At 41.7% G+C, this 15,906-nt stretch overlaps 1 protein-coding gene across 5 annotated transcripts in view; it reads right to left on the reverse strand.

Moving 5' to 3' along the window:
- The window catches only part of atxn1a (ataxin 1a), a 338,523-nt gene that overhangs the window by 26,982 nt on the left and 295,635 nt on the right, over positions 1-15,906 (reverse strand). For all 5 annotated transcript variants that reach the window (XM_080204441.1, XM_080204413.1, XM_080204420.1 and 2 more), the window contains one exon: positions 8,774-10,723. In XM_080204441.1, the coding sequence (XP_080060567.1) occupies positions 8,774-10,570 (1,797 nt within the window). In that variant the 5' untranslated portion in view covers positions 10,571-10,723. The remainder of the gene's footprint in view (positions 1-8,773; positions 10,724-15,906) is intronic.

Below are 15,906 nucleotides of genomic sequence, written 5' to 3' on the forward strand. Positions count from 1 at the left end.
AAGACTGCTCTCCCTCCGCTAGAGAATGCCAAAGTTTCAGGGCCTCCTGAGAGAAGTAATTCCTCCTTATCTCAGATTTAAATAGGCAAACACTTACTCAAACTATTGTTATGATGGATATAGATCTCTTTATTTTTAAAGGGAACGTTTAAAATTTCAGCTTTATGCTATAGACAAATGGTATGTTTGGAGGGAATGCAGTTCAGATTTTCGGGATGCAAGACAATTGCTCATTTCAGCCTTGCAAGTGCTTATTTTAAGTAGAGCTAATGGACTTGTGTTTAATTAAGTTATTCTGGGATTTCTGATCAAAATGATTGACAGGGTCATGTGATGATATGGTTTATGTGCAGCACTGGGTCTGTAGCAGAGAGAAAAAGCATTTGCAGAAAGCACTTTAGTTTGCAGCTGAAGCCTGGTTGAAATTAGAAGGATTTGACACGGTCGTGGAATTCTCTCTCCGACAGTTACAAGACTGTTAACAAATGTTAAAGTATACCTGGCTTGTTAACTGTATTTATTTGGAAAATGGGATTTGATTTAAGCATGATTTATTTGGAACTGGAAGAGTCATGAACTAGAAAGTAAAGTTGTTTCCTTTCATTTTAAATATTGTTCAACTGTTAACGGTTAAGCTGCTTCATTTGTTAGAGTTATATTTAAACTTTATAAAACAAAGTTCGTTTCACTGTTCAAAAATCCTTCTGTCAATGGAATCATTCCTGGAGGGAATGCCAAATTATACCAAAATAGAAAAATTGTTGGAGTCTAGTCTGGCTTCACAATATACCTTGGGGTTTTGGTCCAGGACCCTAACATTATACACTCTAGTTCTAGATTCCCTAATGAAGGAAAACATGTCAGCAACTATCCTTTCAAGTCTCCCTCTGAATCTTATATGTATCAAATAAGATCCATTTGCCTTCCCAATTACTTGCTGTAGTCGAGTGCTAATTTGTATTTCATGAAAGATCCCTTCATACTATAGCATTCTGTTGTCTCACTCACTTCATTTGAATAATAGCCCATAACTTCCTTTCACTCTGGAACCCATTTGGAACCAGGGGAGGGGGATTGTAAGAGTACAGACCTGGAACTGAGGGGGTTTGGGGTTGGGGGGTATTTGACCAGGAACCTGAAAACTGGACCCAGACCAGGTATTCAAAATCAGACCGTTGGAATGGGGGTGACATGGGGGGTGGGGAAACCAGCCAGGTTTTAAATGGTTAACTATGAGGGCAAAACTGGCTTATTATCCGAAGTTAGTGATTTAAATCACTTTGTTGGATAGTTCCAAGCCCAGCACAAATTGTCCAGGGGACATTAGCCCTTCTGGACAGTTGTCAAGTAAACCCTTATGAAGGAACCTTCTAGAGGGATTCCCAAAACATCATTGGGGTACCCACCAAATCTGACACTGGGAGCCAGGAAATTATGGGCCAACGTTTTGTTAATGTATTCTTCCTACCAAACTGTTAGTAACCTCATTTTCCCACACTTCAATCCATCTGCCAAATCTTTGCACCGCCACTTAACCTATCCATTGCCCTTTACCGACTCCTCAACTTCCTTTCCACCTATCAAATATGACTACAATGCTCTTGATCCCTTCCTCCAAGTCATGCACACAGATCCCTATGGTACTCCACAAGTTACAGTCTGTCAACCTGATCCTTTATCCCAGCTCTGTTTTCTGATTAATAGCTCAATGATGTTCCCATCATGTGCAGTAATCTCCATATGGCACTGTATTTAAGGTTGAGGAACTTCAATTATCTGGAGAAGCTGAGGCTGTCCACATTGGAGAAAGTTGAGAGGAGATCAGATAGAAGTTTTAAAAATCATTAGGAGTTTGGATGGAGCAGAGAGCAAAAAGCGGATGGAGAATCACAGGACATAGATTTAAGGTAAAAGTAGTAACAGAGACAGAATGAAAACCTTTGCACACAGCAAGTGGTTAAGATTTGAAATGCACCATGTGAGATGGAGGTAGATTCAGTCGTGGTCGAAAGGGAATTAGGTAATAAAAATACTTTGCATGGTTATGGGGAAAAGGCAGGGTAATGGGACTAGGAACATCACTCTTCAACTCTGATCCTATTGCCTGGTGCAACTGTTTGTAAGTTTTGTCCCTTCCTATAACACTATGATTATCATGACCTAAATCACTACTCTGCACTACTATTGCTTTGTCCTGTCTCCTTAACTCTCTAAATTTCCCCCCCTCATAAATCTTCTAGCCCACTTTTTAGTTTAAAGCCCTAACTACTCAATTTACTACTCAGTTTCTCAATTTACTAGGACACTGGTTTCAGCATGGTTCAAATGAAACCTGTCCCAAAGATGCAGCTCCCTTTTTCCACTACCAGTGCCCCAGGAATTCTTACTGATTCCTCCCATACCAATCTTTCAGTCACACATTCAACTCTCTGATCTTACTGACGCTATGCCTATTTGCTCATAGTTTTAGTAATCCGGGAATGGTTCTGACTTTTCATTTCGTCTCTAGCTGCTCATACAAAAGCAGAACCTCCTTCTTAGTCCTGCCACTGAAATTGGCCTCTATAGATTACAAAAACTGGATCTTGCCCCTACTTCAAGCTCCTCTCCAGCCCCAAGTAGATGCCCTCAACCCTGCTACTGGTAGGCAACACAGGCTTTGTTATTCTCAATCGCAGCTGTAGAGAATAGTACCTATCCTCTAGCAGTGCTACATTCCATTTGCTCTCTAACTTGAATGCTCCCTTGTATTTGTGATGTGATCAGTTTGCTCATCCTCCCTGCAGCCCTGCTCTCATCTAGACAAGCTGAAAAAAGTCATACCTGTCCAGTAAATGCAATGGCTGAGCCTCCTGCAATGCAAAATTCTGGGTTCCCATACCTGCCTCACTCAGGCATATTTTTCCTTCCCTGACCACAGACCAAATCTGAAGTACCGAACCTAAGGGGGTGTGACTGGAACTAAGTGTCCCAGTAACTTTCTCCATTCCAGACTCATTAGTGGCTGAAGCTCAGACTCCAGCTCATCAACATAGGTATTGAGAGCAGAACTAGGCAAATTCAGCCCTTTGGGCCTGCTCCCCCAACTCAGCCAAGTTCCTAGAGCTATAGATACTAATTGCAGATGTGGGTGTTGTGGATCACATTGGTGTCTATGAGCTATACTTGCTACAGCAGTTACACTTTATATGCCCTGACATCTGTTATATTTCAGTTATCTAAATGGGTTGCCAAATTTAAATATCACAATTGTCTATTTATAGCTTGTACTCCAGATAACAACTTTATTTATTACATTTAGCTTATAGTTTGCATCTTTACTGTAACTCAGCCCACAGTTCCAATTTAACTTTTCAAAATATATATAAATGAAGTATCACTCCTTACATCTCGAATTCCCATACTCACCAAATTTACTTTCACTGGTTAAATTTCCACTCAGGTGAAGCTGCTCTTTGCTAATACTTCTACTATTAATTCACTTAGCGTCTTGCTTGCTCTGGTTGATTTTTAAAAAAATTTCCTGGCTCTTATTTAAGCCAATTCTCTAAAGCAGAGACAGAAAAAGAGAAAACAAAAGAAAAATACCTACCTAAATACCTGTGACGTCATACTGATTATTTTCCCCCATTTCTCAAACTATGTTAAAGCAATCCATCCTCGCCTGTTGCTGTTTCAAATTGCTCAGGCTTGATCTCGAGCCTTCAGGAATTGCAATTTTCCAAATCTCAATTCAACAGTGGTCCATCCACTCCCATTGCTGCTCCAACTTGCTCGGAATGGGCCTTGAGCCTTCAGGAATTGTGATTCACCATTTACTGGTTTGTTGGCCTCATAAAAATGGCATATTGCTCTCAACTTCATATGACTTTTCATGACATTTCTGCATTTGCAACTTAATTGCCTAGTAAATTTGTCAAGACTAATAATTAATAGTCTAAATATCCTTTAATGGTGAGATAACTTTTAGAGTCTTAATCAATTCCTTTCACCCAGAACGTAAACAGCAAGTTTGGAATCTCGTTACTTCAGATTGAGAGATTTTTAAAATGTCAAAATTTTAGATATACTTCTCCTGCTTTTCCTATTTCTCACTCTTTCAATCCTCTGTGAAAAAAGTGCCCCTCCGGACACTTATGTATCTCTTCCCTCTTACCTCGACCTATGCCCTCTAGTTTTAGACTCCCCTACCTTTGGGAAAAGATATTGACAATCTACCTTGTCTCTGCCCCTCATCATTTTATAGACCTCTATAATGTCACTCCGCAGCCTCCTACGATCCAGAGAAAAAAATCCCAGTTTATTCAGCCTTTTCTTATAACTCAACCCATCAAGTCCCGGTAGCACCCTAGTAAATCTTTTCTGCACTCTTTCTAGTTTAATAATATCGTTTCTATAATAGGGTGACCAGAATTGCACACAGTATTCCAAGTGTGGCCTTACCAATGTCTTGTACAACTTCAACAAGATGCCCTAACTCCTATATTCAATGTTCTGAGCGATGAAACCAGGCATGCCAAATGCCTTCTTCACCACTCTGTCCATCTGAGAATCCATTTTCAAAGGAGCTATGAACATGTACCCCTAGATCTCATTGTTCTGTAACTCTCCCCAACGCCCTACCATTAACTGAGTAAGTCCTGCCCTGGTTCAATCTACCAATCTACCTTGCATTTGTCTAAATTAAACTCCATCTGCCATTCATCACCCCACTGGCCCAACTGATCAAGATCCTGTTGCACTTGGAGATAACTTTCTTCACTGTCCACTATGCCACTAATCTTGGTGTCATCTGCAAACTTACTAACCATACTCCCTATATTCTCATCCAAATCATTAATATAAATGACAAATAACAGTGGGCCCAATACTGATCCCTGAGGCACACCGCTGGTCACAGGCCTCCAGTTTGAAAAACACTTTCTACAACCAACCTCTGGCTTCTGTCAAGAAGCCAATTTTGTATCCATTTAGATACACCCTAAATCCTGTGAGATTTAACTTTCTGCAACAACCTATCATGCGGTACCTTGACAAAGGCCTTGTTAAAGTCCATGTAGACAACATCAACTGCACTGCCCTCATCTCCTGTTTTGGTTACCCCTTCAAAAAACTCAATCAAATTTGAGAGACATGATTTTCCATTCACAAAGCCATGATGACTGTACCCAGTCCTTGCAGCTCTAAATGTCTACTGATCCTGTCTCTCAAAATATCTTCCAACAATTTACCCACCACAGATGTGAGGCTCACTGGCCTGTAGTTCCCAGGCTTTTCCCTGCAGCCCTTCTTAAACAAAGGTACAACATATGCCACTCCATCCGTTACTACTGATGATGCAAATATCTCAGCTAGGGAACCCGCAATTTCTTCCCTAGTGTCCCACAAGGTCCTGGGGTATACTTCATCAGTTCGCAGGGATTTATCTACCTTGATGCGCTTTATGACTTCCAGCACCACCTCCTCTGTAATATGCACACTCCTCAAGATGTCACTATTTATTTCCCCATGTTCCCTAACATTCATGCTTTTTGCAACAGTAAATACTGACCAGAAATATTCATTTAGGATCTCACCCATCTTTTGTGGATCTGCACAGACGACCTTGTTGATCCTTAAGAGGCCCAACTCTTTCCCTTGTTACTCTTTTGCCCTTTATTTGTAGGGGTGCTTTGAATTCTCTTTGCCTTACCTGCCAAAACAATCTCATGTCCCCTTTTTGCCCTCCTGATTTCTCTCTTAACTCTACTCCTACATTCTCTATACTCTTCAAGGGATTCACTTGATCCCAGCTGCCTATGCATGTCATATGCCTCTTTCTTCTTCTTGACCAGGGCCTCAATATCTCAAGTCATTCAGGGTTCCCGACTTGTGCCAGCTTTGCCCTTCACTCTCAGAGGACTGTTTACCCCGAACCCTGGCTAACACTTTTGAAAGCATGCCACTTACTAGACATCCCTTTGCCTTCCCACAGACTCCCCAAATTAACTTTTGAAAGTTCCTGCCTTATACCATCAAAATTGGTCTTAAGGGAGCAGAGATATGTGCCAAATCAGGGTCACAATCTGGATGGGAAATGGTAATAAACTTTGGGCAAAAGTGAAAGTGAGCATGGGATTGATAATGATCAATGTAATGGAAACCGAATGGTGCTAAATTTCACAGCTAAGAACACTGATGTCTGAAATGTCAGCACACTTTAACATATCAACAGTATCTATTGTTAAGGAACCAGAGAACCAAACCTTCTTAACTTATGATAATAACAGCCAAACAAAAGGCTGAAACTACTGACTAAATTCAAGTGCTTCATCTTGCACCATTCCCCCATCCACCAAATTGTAATCTCACGGATCCATAACTGCTTTGTGATCCTCTGGACTGCAAACATTCTGAAATCTTCCTGATCTGTAACTAACTTATAATCTTACATGATTTATTATATGTACAGTTCTACCTTCATGATCTTTAAGTTCATCATTTCACACAACCTACAGTCCCCACCCCTTATAGGGTGACCACAGCCTTACAGACGCAGCTATTTGGAACCACAGGTGATAGTTGTGCAGAAAAGAATTGAAAACCATCTGAGGAACATGGCACAGCTGTAACACTGAAAATCAAGATCTTCAATTTAAGAACATAAGAAAGAGGAGCAGGAGTAGGCCATCTAGCCCCTCGAGCCTGCCCCACCATTCAATAAGATCATGGCTGATCTGTCGTGGCTCAGCTCCACATTCCCGCCCTCTCCCCATAACCCTTAATCCCCTTGCCTATCAAAAATCTATCAACCCGCGTCTTAAAAATACTTAGCGAGGCAGCCTCCACCACTTCAACGGGCAGAGAATTCCAGAGATTCACCACCCTTTGAGTGAAGAAGTTCCTCCTCAACTCCGTTCTAAACCGCCCCCCCTTTATCTTGAGACTGTGCCCTCTAGTCCTACTGTCCTTTCTGAGCGGGAAGAGCCTCTCCATCTCTATCCTATCCATCCCATTCATCATCTTATATGTCTCAATGAGATCTCCCCTCATTCTTCTAAACTCTAACGAGTACAAGCCTAGTTTAATTTGGTACTGGGATCCACTGTTCAATCTGTAGAAGCTCATTCTGAGCAACAGGTTTCACAGAATCTACAGAGCAGAAGCACGCCATGTGGCCCATGAGCCTGCACCAACAACAATCCCACCCAGGTTTTATCTCTGTATCCCTACATATTTACCCTCTTAATTTACCCTCCGGCCTCCATGACACTAAGGTACAATTTACCATGGCCAAACATAACCCGCTCATCTTTGGAGTGTGGGAGGAAACCGGAGCAAACCCTCACAGACATGGGGGGAACATGCAAACTCGACACAGACAGACAATGACCCAAGACCAGAATCAAACTCGGGTCCCTGGTGTTGTGAGGCAGCAGTGCTACCCACTGTGCCACCCAAATTACCAGAGTTATGTTATCAGAGTTATCAAAGAACTCATTGCAAAAATAAGCATGATGACAGCCTGTTCTTTTTCCTTCGTATCAAAGGGTCATTGATAGTAGTGAGGTTACACATTATTGAAAACCTGAAATAGCTTTTTATACCAAGCCTACATTTCACATCCAGCATGTTTTCAAAATTGCTTTTCCACTCATGAATCACTTGAACTTTAGTGTTTAGTGTTCAGAATCTTTGAATAATGATGCTGACCAACCTTATTTACTTTCAAATGTATTTACCATTTTTCTCTTCAACATCCCATCACTGCTCCATTTAAAGGCTCAGCAAATAGCCGTGAAACTGTATACGAGTCAAAGAAGCCCAAACTCCAACTCCTACAGATGGATGCCTTCTGCCAGCTCATTTCAATGGCATTAGTAGATGCACTCGCCAAACTTATGGATCAGTTGTTATTGATAACTTAAAAGGCCTGGGTTTTATGTTGCCCAGGGTCTCCCCTGTGCACCTGCACCCCCCACTCCAACTTCCCCCACAAGAGGAAGAAAGGTAGTAGGGAAAACTGAGCTTCAAAAATCCAGGCAAGTCGAGTGAAAAATTTGTTAAAAAATACTGACCATTTCAAAAGCTTGAAAGAAAAATTAACACAACTAAACAACTTGTATTTACACAGTACTCAGACAATGCTCTCAAAAGGGCTCACCATAAGGTGTACATTTAATCCTGAGATTGTACTATTTAGTTTAAAGAAAACTTACTTTTTACTTTGGCCACTGGCCCTTACCTGCCACTGATATTGAACAGTTGGAAATTATATCAGTGGGGAACATTTAAGATCTTATTTCATATAAACAGTGCTATGGTATGTAATTTGTACCAGCCTTTAATTTACAAGCTGCCTTCATGGGATCACTAGTGTAGCAACTGCATTAGCCAACCACTGCTTCTACTCTGTACCCCACTAAGAATGAAAGACTTGACATTTGCATGATAGAAGTACCTAATGATCCAAATTCCCTCAAGAAAAATTCAGGCTTTCCTTCTGAAAATCAAGTTCTGATATGTGCAGTCATCAGATCAATGATGTTAAAAAGGCAAGCATTACAGCAATGTGCAATAACATCACCATGACTATGTACATGCATCTCTGGGCTTGATTTTTGGTAAGAAATGAATGGGAAATTACAAATTTGGATGGCAATTGCTTTTGCCAATTCACCACCCAAAAACATAACTGTGAACCTATCAGTAGAAGAATGACACAATCCTGATATTCAATCTTAATTTTTTGCAAAGAAACATAAAACGCTCCAATTGACCTGGTCAATCATACCTGTGCTCTGTGTTCTCCAACTGCAAACTGCAGGAGAGCAAAGCTGGAGGTGTGACTGCCTTCAACGCGCTCCACAGTACTAGAGTCAATCTTCAGGTCACTACTGATTTCAGCGCTCTGTATGAAGTCCTCCGTTTTTAAATCTTCAACTCTCTTAAGCTCTCCATTAGCTAGCTGTATGATTGATCCTTTCATGAAGTAGGGAGGCAGTTGATTAGAAGCTGCAACAGGAGAGTTCACCGACTGCACTACTGGCAGGTGTACTTGGGCCTGTACGACGGTCGTGTGATAAGTTGGTTGAGTAACAAGCGATTCAGGATGATAGTTCTCGTTCTTGGGACTAGCCGTGCTGACAAATGGATGAGCAAACTGAGGAGATGTTGTAACTATTGTAGACGTTACCCCTGATGCTTCAACTGCTGTACTGCATACAGGAATGAGGAGAGGTTGGGTGGGGATTACTAGATGTTGTTGCAAGTTCCCGGGGTAACTAAGTGCTTGCTGTTGACTTATGTAACCAATAAGTGGCTGCTGAGCACCAGGGTACACAGCGCTAGCAGGTAGTCCTATAGAGAGGTGCTCAGTGGGATTATGGGTAGTTTGGATGACAGAATGTGGAGAAAATGCAGCCTTCCCATGATTTAAGTTAGTCTTATCATATAGTGCCAAAGGAGAGCTGTCCCTGTCTATGGCCTGTTGGACCTCCAGATCTGTAGTAGGCGTGTGACTGTTGGGTATAATCATTACTGAGGCTCTAGGGCCTAAAGTTTCTTGTGCATTATAGTCAGCAGGATTTGAGTGAACAACCTCATGGGTCCCATGCCTTATTTCATAGTGCCGAGAAACGGGTTTGTTTGCTGTTTTTTCCATGTTCATTTCTGTGCTGGGTGAGATGGCGTATCTCCTACTTTTTTCAATTTCACCATTTGATACTTCCCTTCTTGGAACTAAATGTGGCCTGATGTCTTCAACCTTTCTTATGGATTCCCTTGATGCAACATGGTATCCGGCATCTGCATACTGGAGAACCACCTGTGATGGTGTACTGGCTGAGAGGGTATGTGGAATCAGGGATGGGTGAGAGTGCAAATGGAGGGGAACTGTCGCAGGGGAGAGGGGCCTGGTCACATTTGGAGACGAACTTGAAATTTGCACATACTGGTTTTGCACTGTTGGTAGAGGTGACCCAGTTATCATTCTGTGTGGCCTGACCACCTGCTGCTCAACTTTATGCTGGGATGGGCTACCCATACTGGCAAAGATTGTAGAGTAGGGTTCTAGATGGGAATACTGAGATGGAGTGGCAGAGGCATTAGAGGCTGTCGGGGAGATTAATGGGGAAGGAACGAATGCAGCTGGGCTGGAGTATGGTCCGCTGTAAGGTGGCCCAACAAACTGAAAAGTAGCAGGTTGTAGGGGGGCATACTCTACTGGCGATGCAGAAGGTCCTGACTGAGCTAATGCTGAAGATGAATAAACAGCACGAAGATGTGTTACCCCTGGAGCTGCTCTAACATTCCCAGGCGATGAATAGTCCACTGCAGTTGCTAATGGTTTATATATCGGTAAGCCAGTTTCCACTGGGGTTTCTCCTGCTGCTTTGACATGTCCATATCTCATGCCCACATTGCTTTGGCTGCTAGCTACATTGGCGAGCCATGCCAAGTTTTCACTGCGACTGCTCTCACTCACAGTAGCTGCTACCACTGCCTTCTCTGCCAAGGGCAGGGTGCTAACAGGAAACTCCCGCTTTTTGGGTGGTAAACATTCATTGCTGCGTTCCTGGTTCGATTTCATTTTTAAAAACTTGTTTAGTGTCTTTTAGGCTTTGTTTCTAGTTTGATAACCTGGATGTCGCATTTGCTTTCTGGCAGTTCGTCCCAAAATGATCCAAGAACTGCATGAGGCATCATTTCCTCCAGCCAGAATTCTTCACAACTGCTCTGGAATCTGAAATGTAAAGAAAGGTTAAAACCTCACATTTAGCAAACAGGACAACTCAACTTATAGCAAATATAGAAATTAAAAATCATTGCAACATGAACTATTCAAATATCCTCACTATATTTCCACCCCAATCAGATTAGTTTTTTAGATTTAAAGTTGTCTGTGATAAACCAGTTTCTTTCTATTTATTATCTTTCTTTTCCTTCATCCCCTTCCCTCCCTCTCCCAGAAGTGCCACAAACTGTTTTAAAGCAGGTGAATACAACAGACCTGCAGCCAAAGCATCACATCAAATTATGTTTAATCCCCAAGGGAAAGATAGTCCTTACCACTTTTCACAAAAACAAATGCAATCCATATGAATATTAGGTGCTTTGATAACAGACTTAATTCCTTACAAACCAACTCCAAGCAGCTTAGTATGAAGACTGAGCATGCCCAAAAACATTTTGCTATTTTAAATCTCAGTACTATTTCTCTTTCTAAATCACAGCTTGGAAATGGTTGTGCAGTTATGCAAATAATCACTCCTATAAAAAAACTCAATATTTTCATCTTATTTCTAATTAATTTAAATGCAAAGTTTCATTCACAATATTTTCAAAAATCCACAATGTGCATTTGCTCAATACTAAGCAGTAATGTGAGGAACTTATATACTAAACCAATGCAAATTAAAGAAAATATTTTTTGACAATAAATGCTTTTAACTGATGTTGTACAGTTAATAAAGTATTCAGTCATTAATTCAGGCTGGTACTTAAGACATTTTCTTGAGCTATATTTAGCTTTTTAGCTGAGACCAGTGATAGCATAAAAATAAATGCAGGCTGTAAGTATCTGTTGTAAGTATTTATAAAGCCCAGTCCAAGCAGAAGCTAAATTTATCTTTTCAAAGAATAGAGATGCTTTGCTTGCTGGATAGCTCATCAAAATGGAATGTCTTACACTCATTTACAAAGTCCATCTTTTGCAAACATAAATTAGATTTTAAAAAGGAGGTAGAATACTCTGCGAGTGTGGTTTAAGCTACACAGAGAGGAACTAAAAGCCTTCTACAAAGAAGAAGTTGCACTGAAATGTGCATAAACAAAAATTAAAAATACATGGCTAATAGCAGCTTAAACATGCTATTAAAATGAATGCGTGCCAGTTTGGAATGATGCTGATTTCAGAAGGTTGCAGGATAGCAGCATAAACGTCTTCCTGATTTTAAAGATGCAACCTGAAAGATTTCAACTTGAATAATCATGATAAACCACTGAAAATGGCAGCACTGGCCTAACGCAGTTCATGGATAATGCATACACGCAGGTTCCTGTTTGATGCAGCTGAATTTTGTCTTTACGTACTAACGAGCAGCATCAGGATAATTTTCCAACGTTCGTGCTGCCTACTCATGTGTCTTGGAAAAAAAAAACAGGTCCACGTGTTTTCCCAGTCATTTTTTAAATTGCATTATTAGTGGCAAGGCTTTCTGCCAACTGCACAATGACAAAGTGGCCCCTGGAGTGCTCTGTATCAGATACCGATGGTCTAAAGTTGTTCCATGGAGCAGGAGGTGCTGAGGAAACAGCTAATGATGCCCAGAGTCTTTCTTTGATCATTAAATATCGTGGAAGGTATTGAATAGTACCATTTAATTTATTCATTTCAAAATTATTTTGCTGATTAAATACAAGCTCTGGTTATAAAGATTTAATTGCATTTAGAAGTTCAAAATGTGTGCATTTGCTGGGGGGGGCAGTGGGGGAGAGAATAAAGCTCTCAAATTAGGAGGTTTAAAGATAAACAAAGAATACACAAATATGTAGAAATTTAATAACTTGGCATACACAGCACAGCATAAAGAAAGGAGTTAAACCGGTGACACAAAACTTCCTTTGCTGCTCGTCATATTGCCGTTGGGAAAATGCACTGGAGTAAACACATTCCAGGCCAGAAACACTGCACTCTGCATGTAATATCACAGATGCACAATTACATGCTTATGGGATTCATTACTGGGCTGCTAATGCTCAACAGCGCCTTGGGCAGTGCCAACCATCGCTCGTGAAATAATTCTGTTCATATCTAACAAAAATGATTCAAGAGGTAAAAGCTAACACAGCCTGTCTGCCCCACACTAATGTCCTGACTCTTTTATTGTATAGGTTTTTTAACACTCTTTGAATTCTTTCCCCAAAAGCAGCAAACAAGATTTTTAAAAAAATTCTTCCCCGTGTTTTTTTTTTATTTACTCATAGATTGTGGGTGTCATTAGCTAGGCCAGCATTTTCCTCCATCCTCAACTGCTTGAGGTGGTGCTGGGGGAGCCGCCACCTTCACTGACACAATGTGTTACAGGAAAACCCACAGGTTCGGTTAGGACTTGCAGGTGGTGATAGTCCCACATATCTGCTGCCCTTGTTCTTTTAGGTGGTGGAGATAATAGGTGGAATTTTACCAGCACGTCTGCCTGAGGTTCATACGAGATCCTGCCCAAGGCCAACACAGAATGCTGTTCTCCGAGTCTCGCCTGCCCCCCTCCCCAAATTGGGGCAGATGTGCTAGTAAAATTCCAGCCCGTGAGTCTGAAGGGGGCTATCAAAGGAGCCTTAGTGAGTTGCTGTAGTGCATCTTGTAGCTGGTACACAAAACACTGGAGCTGGTACACAAAAGTGGTGGAGGCGATGAGGTTTTATCCTGTGGATGGCATGTCAATCAAGCAGGCTGCTCTGTTTTGGATGGTGTCAAGGTTCTTTAGTGTTGTTGGAGCTGTACACATCAAGGCAAGTGGAGAGTATTTCATCACATTCCTGACTTGTGCCTTGTAAATGGTGAACAGTCTCTCGTGAGTCAGGAGTTGAGTTACTCTCCAAAGGATTCCCAGTCATTGACCTGCTCTGAAAGCCACAGTATTTATATTGCTAGCCCAGTTAAGTTTCTGGTCAATGGTAACCTTTAGGATATTGATGGTAGGGGTTTCAGCAATGGTAATGCCACTGAAATGTCAGGGGAAAATGGTTAAATTATCTTTTGCTGGAGATGGTATGTGTGTAGCATGACTGCTACTTGCCACTTATCAGCCCAAGCCTGAATATTGTCCAGGTCTTGCTGCACTTGGATACAGACTGTTTCAGGACCTGAGTCATAAATGCTGCTGAACATTGCACAATCATCCACGAACATCCCCACTTCTGACTTTATTAGGGAAGGAAGGTCGTTGATGAAAGGTGATGGTTGGGCTACAGCGTGATCCTGACAAACTCCTGCAGTGACATCCAGATTGAGATGATCGACCTCCAACAAACACAGCTATTTTCCTTTGTGCCCAATACGACTCCAATCAGATTCCCATTGATGTGTTTTGCTAGGGCTTCTTAATGCCACACACAATCAAATGCTACTTTGATGTCAAAGACAGTCCCTCTCACCTCATTTTGAGTTCAGCTCTTACTTCAATGTTTGGATCAAGGCTGTAATGAGACCAGAAGCTCGGTACCCTGGTGAAATCCAAACCGAGGAGCCCAAAGGAAAATTCTTAAACTTAAAAGTTCCTTTGAGGAAAGATCATTTTCCTTGAAATTTTACTCTCTGGAAAAGAGAGTGAGGAGAACTTGATAAGAGATATGCAAGATTTCAAAGGAATAGAAACATTAAATGTTATTTTGTTGCCAATAGATTTCAGGAGTATAGTGTTGGGGGGGGCGGGTACAAGGAAGTATGAAATTTATGTAACATTCTTTTCAATAAGAGGCTGCAGGAAGGAATCTGATGGAAGATTTGGAAAGGTCATTAGGTGGACCAGTTGTCTTCTCTTCCTCAAACACAATTACTTCACCATGTCATTTTGATTCTTTAAGTGTAATGTATATAAATCACAAATAAGAACTGATTCACTATTTTGCTTAGGATACTTTGCCAGAATGAGGAAGGAGTATGGAACTTTGAAGTGCACGGTTGTTTCACATTGCACTATGCTAGTACAAACTGATGACAATCTTGAATACACTGAAGACCTGCATTTCTCGATATGCTTTAATAGGAATATGTGAGCTAGGTCAGCATTTATTGCCCATCCCTACTTGCTCTAGAGAAGATGGTTCTTCTTGAACCACTGCAGTCTGTGTGGAGTAGGCACACCCAATGTTGCTGAGTAGGGAGTTCCAGGATTTTGAGCCAGCGATAGTGAAGAAACAGTGATACAGTTCCAAGTCAGGATGGTGTGGGGCTTGAAGAGAAACGTGTAGGTTTCTTTACATCTCCTGCCTTAGTACCCTTAAATGGTTGGCGTTGAGGATTTGGAAGGTATCCAAGATGTTTTGGTGATTTGCTTGTATGTGGTGAACACTGTATTACTGTGCGAGAATGGTAGAGGGCATGATGGTTGATAAAGTGCTGCTAAAGCGATCTTTGTTCTGGATGGTGTTGAGCTTCAGGTGTTGTTGGAGCTGTACTCATCCGGGCAAATGGAGTGTATTCCATCAGATTCCTGTACCATCACGTGCCTTGTTGATGGTGGACTGGCTTTGGGGAGTCAATTTGTGGGTTACTCACTCAGACTTCTCAGCCTTTGAACTGCTCATGTCATGATTATTTGTCTAACTGGCCCAAATTAATTTCTAGTCAATGGTAACCCCAGGGCCTTTATAATAGGGGATTTAAGAACATAAGAAATAGGAGCAGGAGTAGGCCATCTAGCCCTTCAAGCCTGCCCTGCCATTCAACAAGATCATGGCTGATCTGAAGTGGATCAGTTCCACTTTCCCGCTTTCTCCCCATAACCCTCAATTCCCTGTCTATCAGAAATCTATCTACCCATGACTTAAATATATTCAGCGAGGTAGCCCCCACCACTTCAACGGGCAGAAAATTCCAGAGACTCATCACCCTTTGAGTGAAGAAGTTCCTCCTCAACTCCGATCTAAACTGCCCCCGCCCCCCCCCCCCCCACCCCCTTATTTTGAGGCTGTGCTCTCTAGTTCTGCTATCCTTTCTAAGCGGAAAGAATTTCTCTACCTCCTTCATTATCTTGTAAGTGTCTCTAAGATGCCCCCTCAGCCTTCTAAACTCTTACCAGTACAGACCCAGTCTATTCATAGTCCAACCCCCTCATCTCCGGTATCAGCCTGATGAACCTTCTCTGCACTCCTCCAAGGCCAATATATCCTTTCCCAAATGCGGTGACCAAAACTGCATACAGT

Source organism: Carcharhinus amblyrhynchos, chromosome 2 (genome assembly GCF_965287045.1).
Source record: "Carcharhinus amblyrhynchos chromosome 2, sCarAmb.v2.hapA, whole genome shotgun sequence".
NCBI lineage: Eukaryota > Metazoa > Chordata > Chondrichthyes > Carcharhiniformes > Carcharhinidae > Carcharhinus > Carcharhinus amblyrhynchos.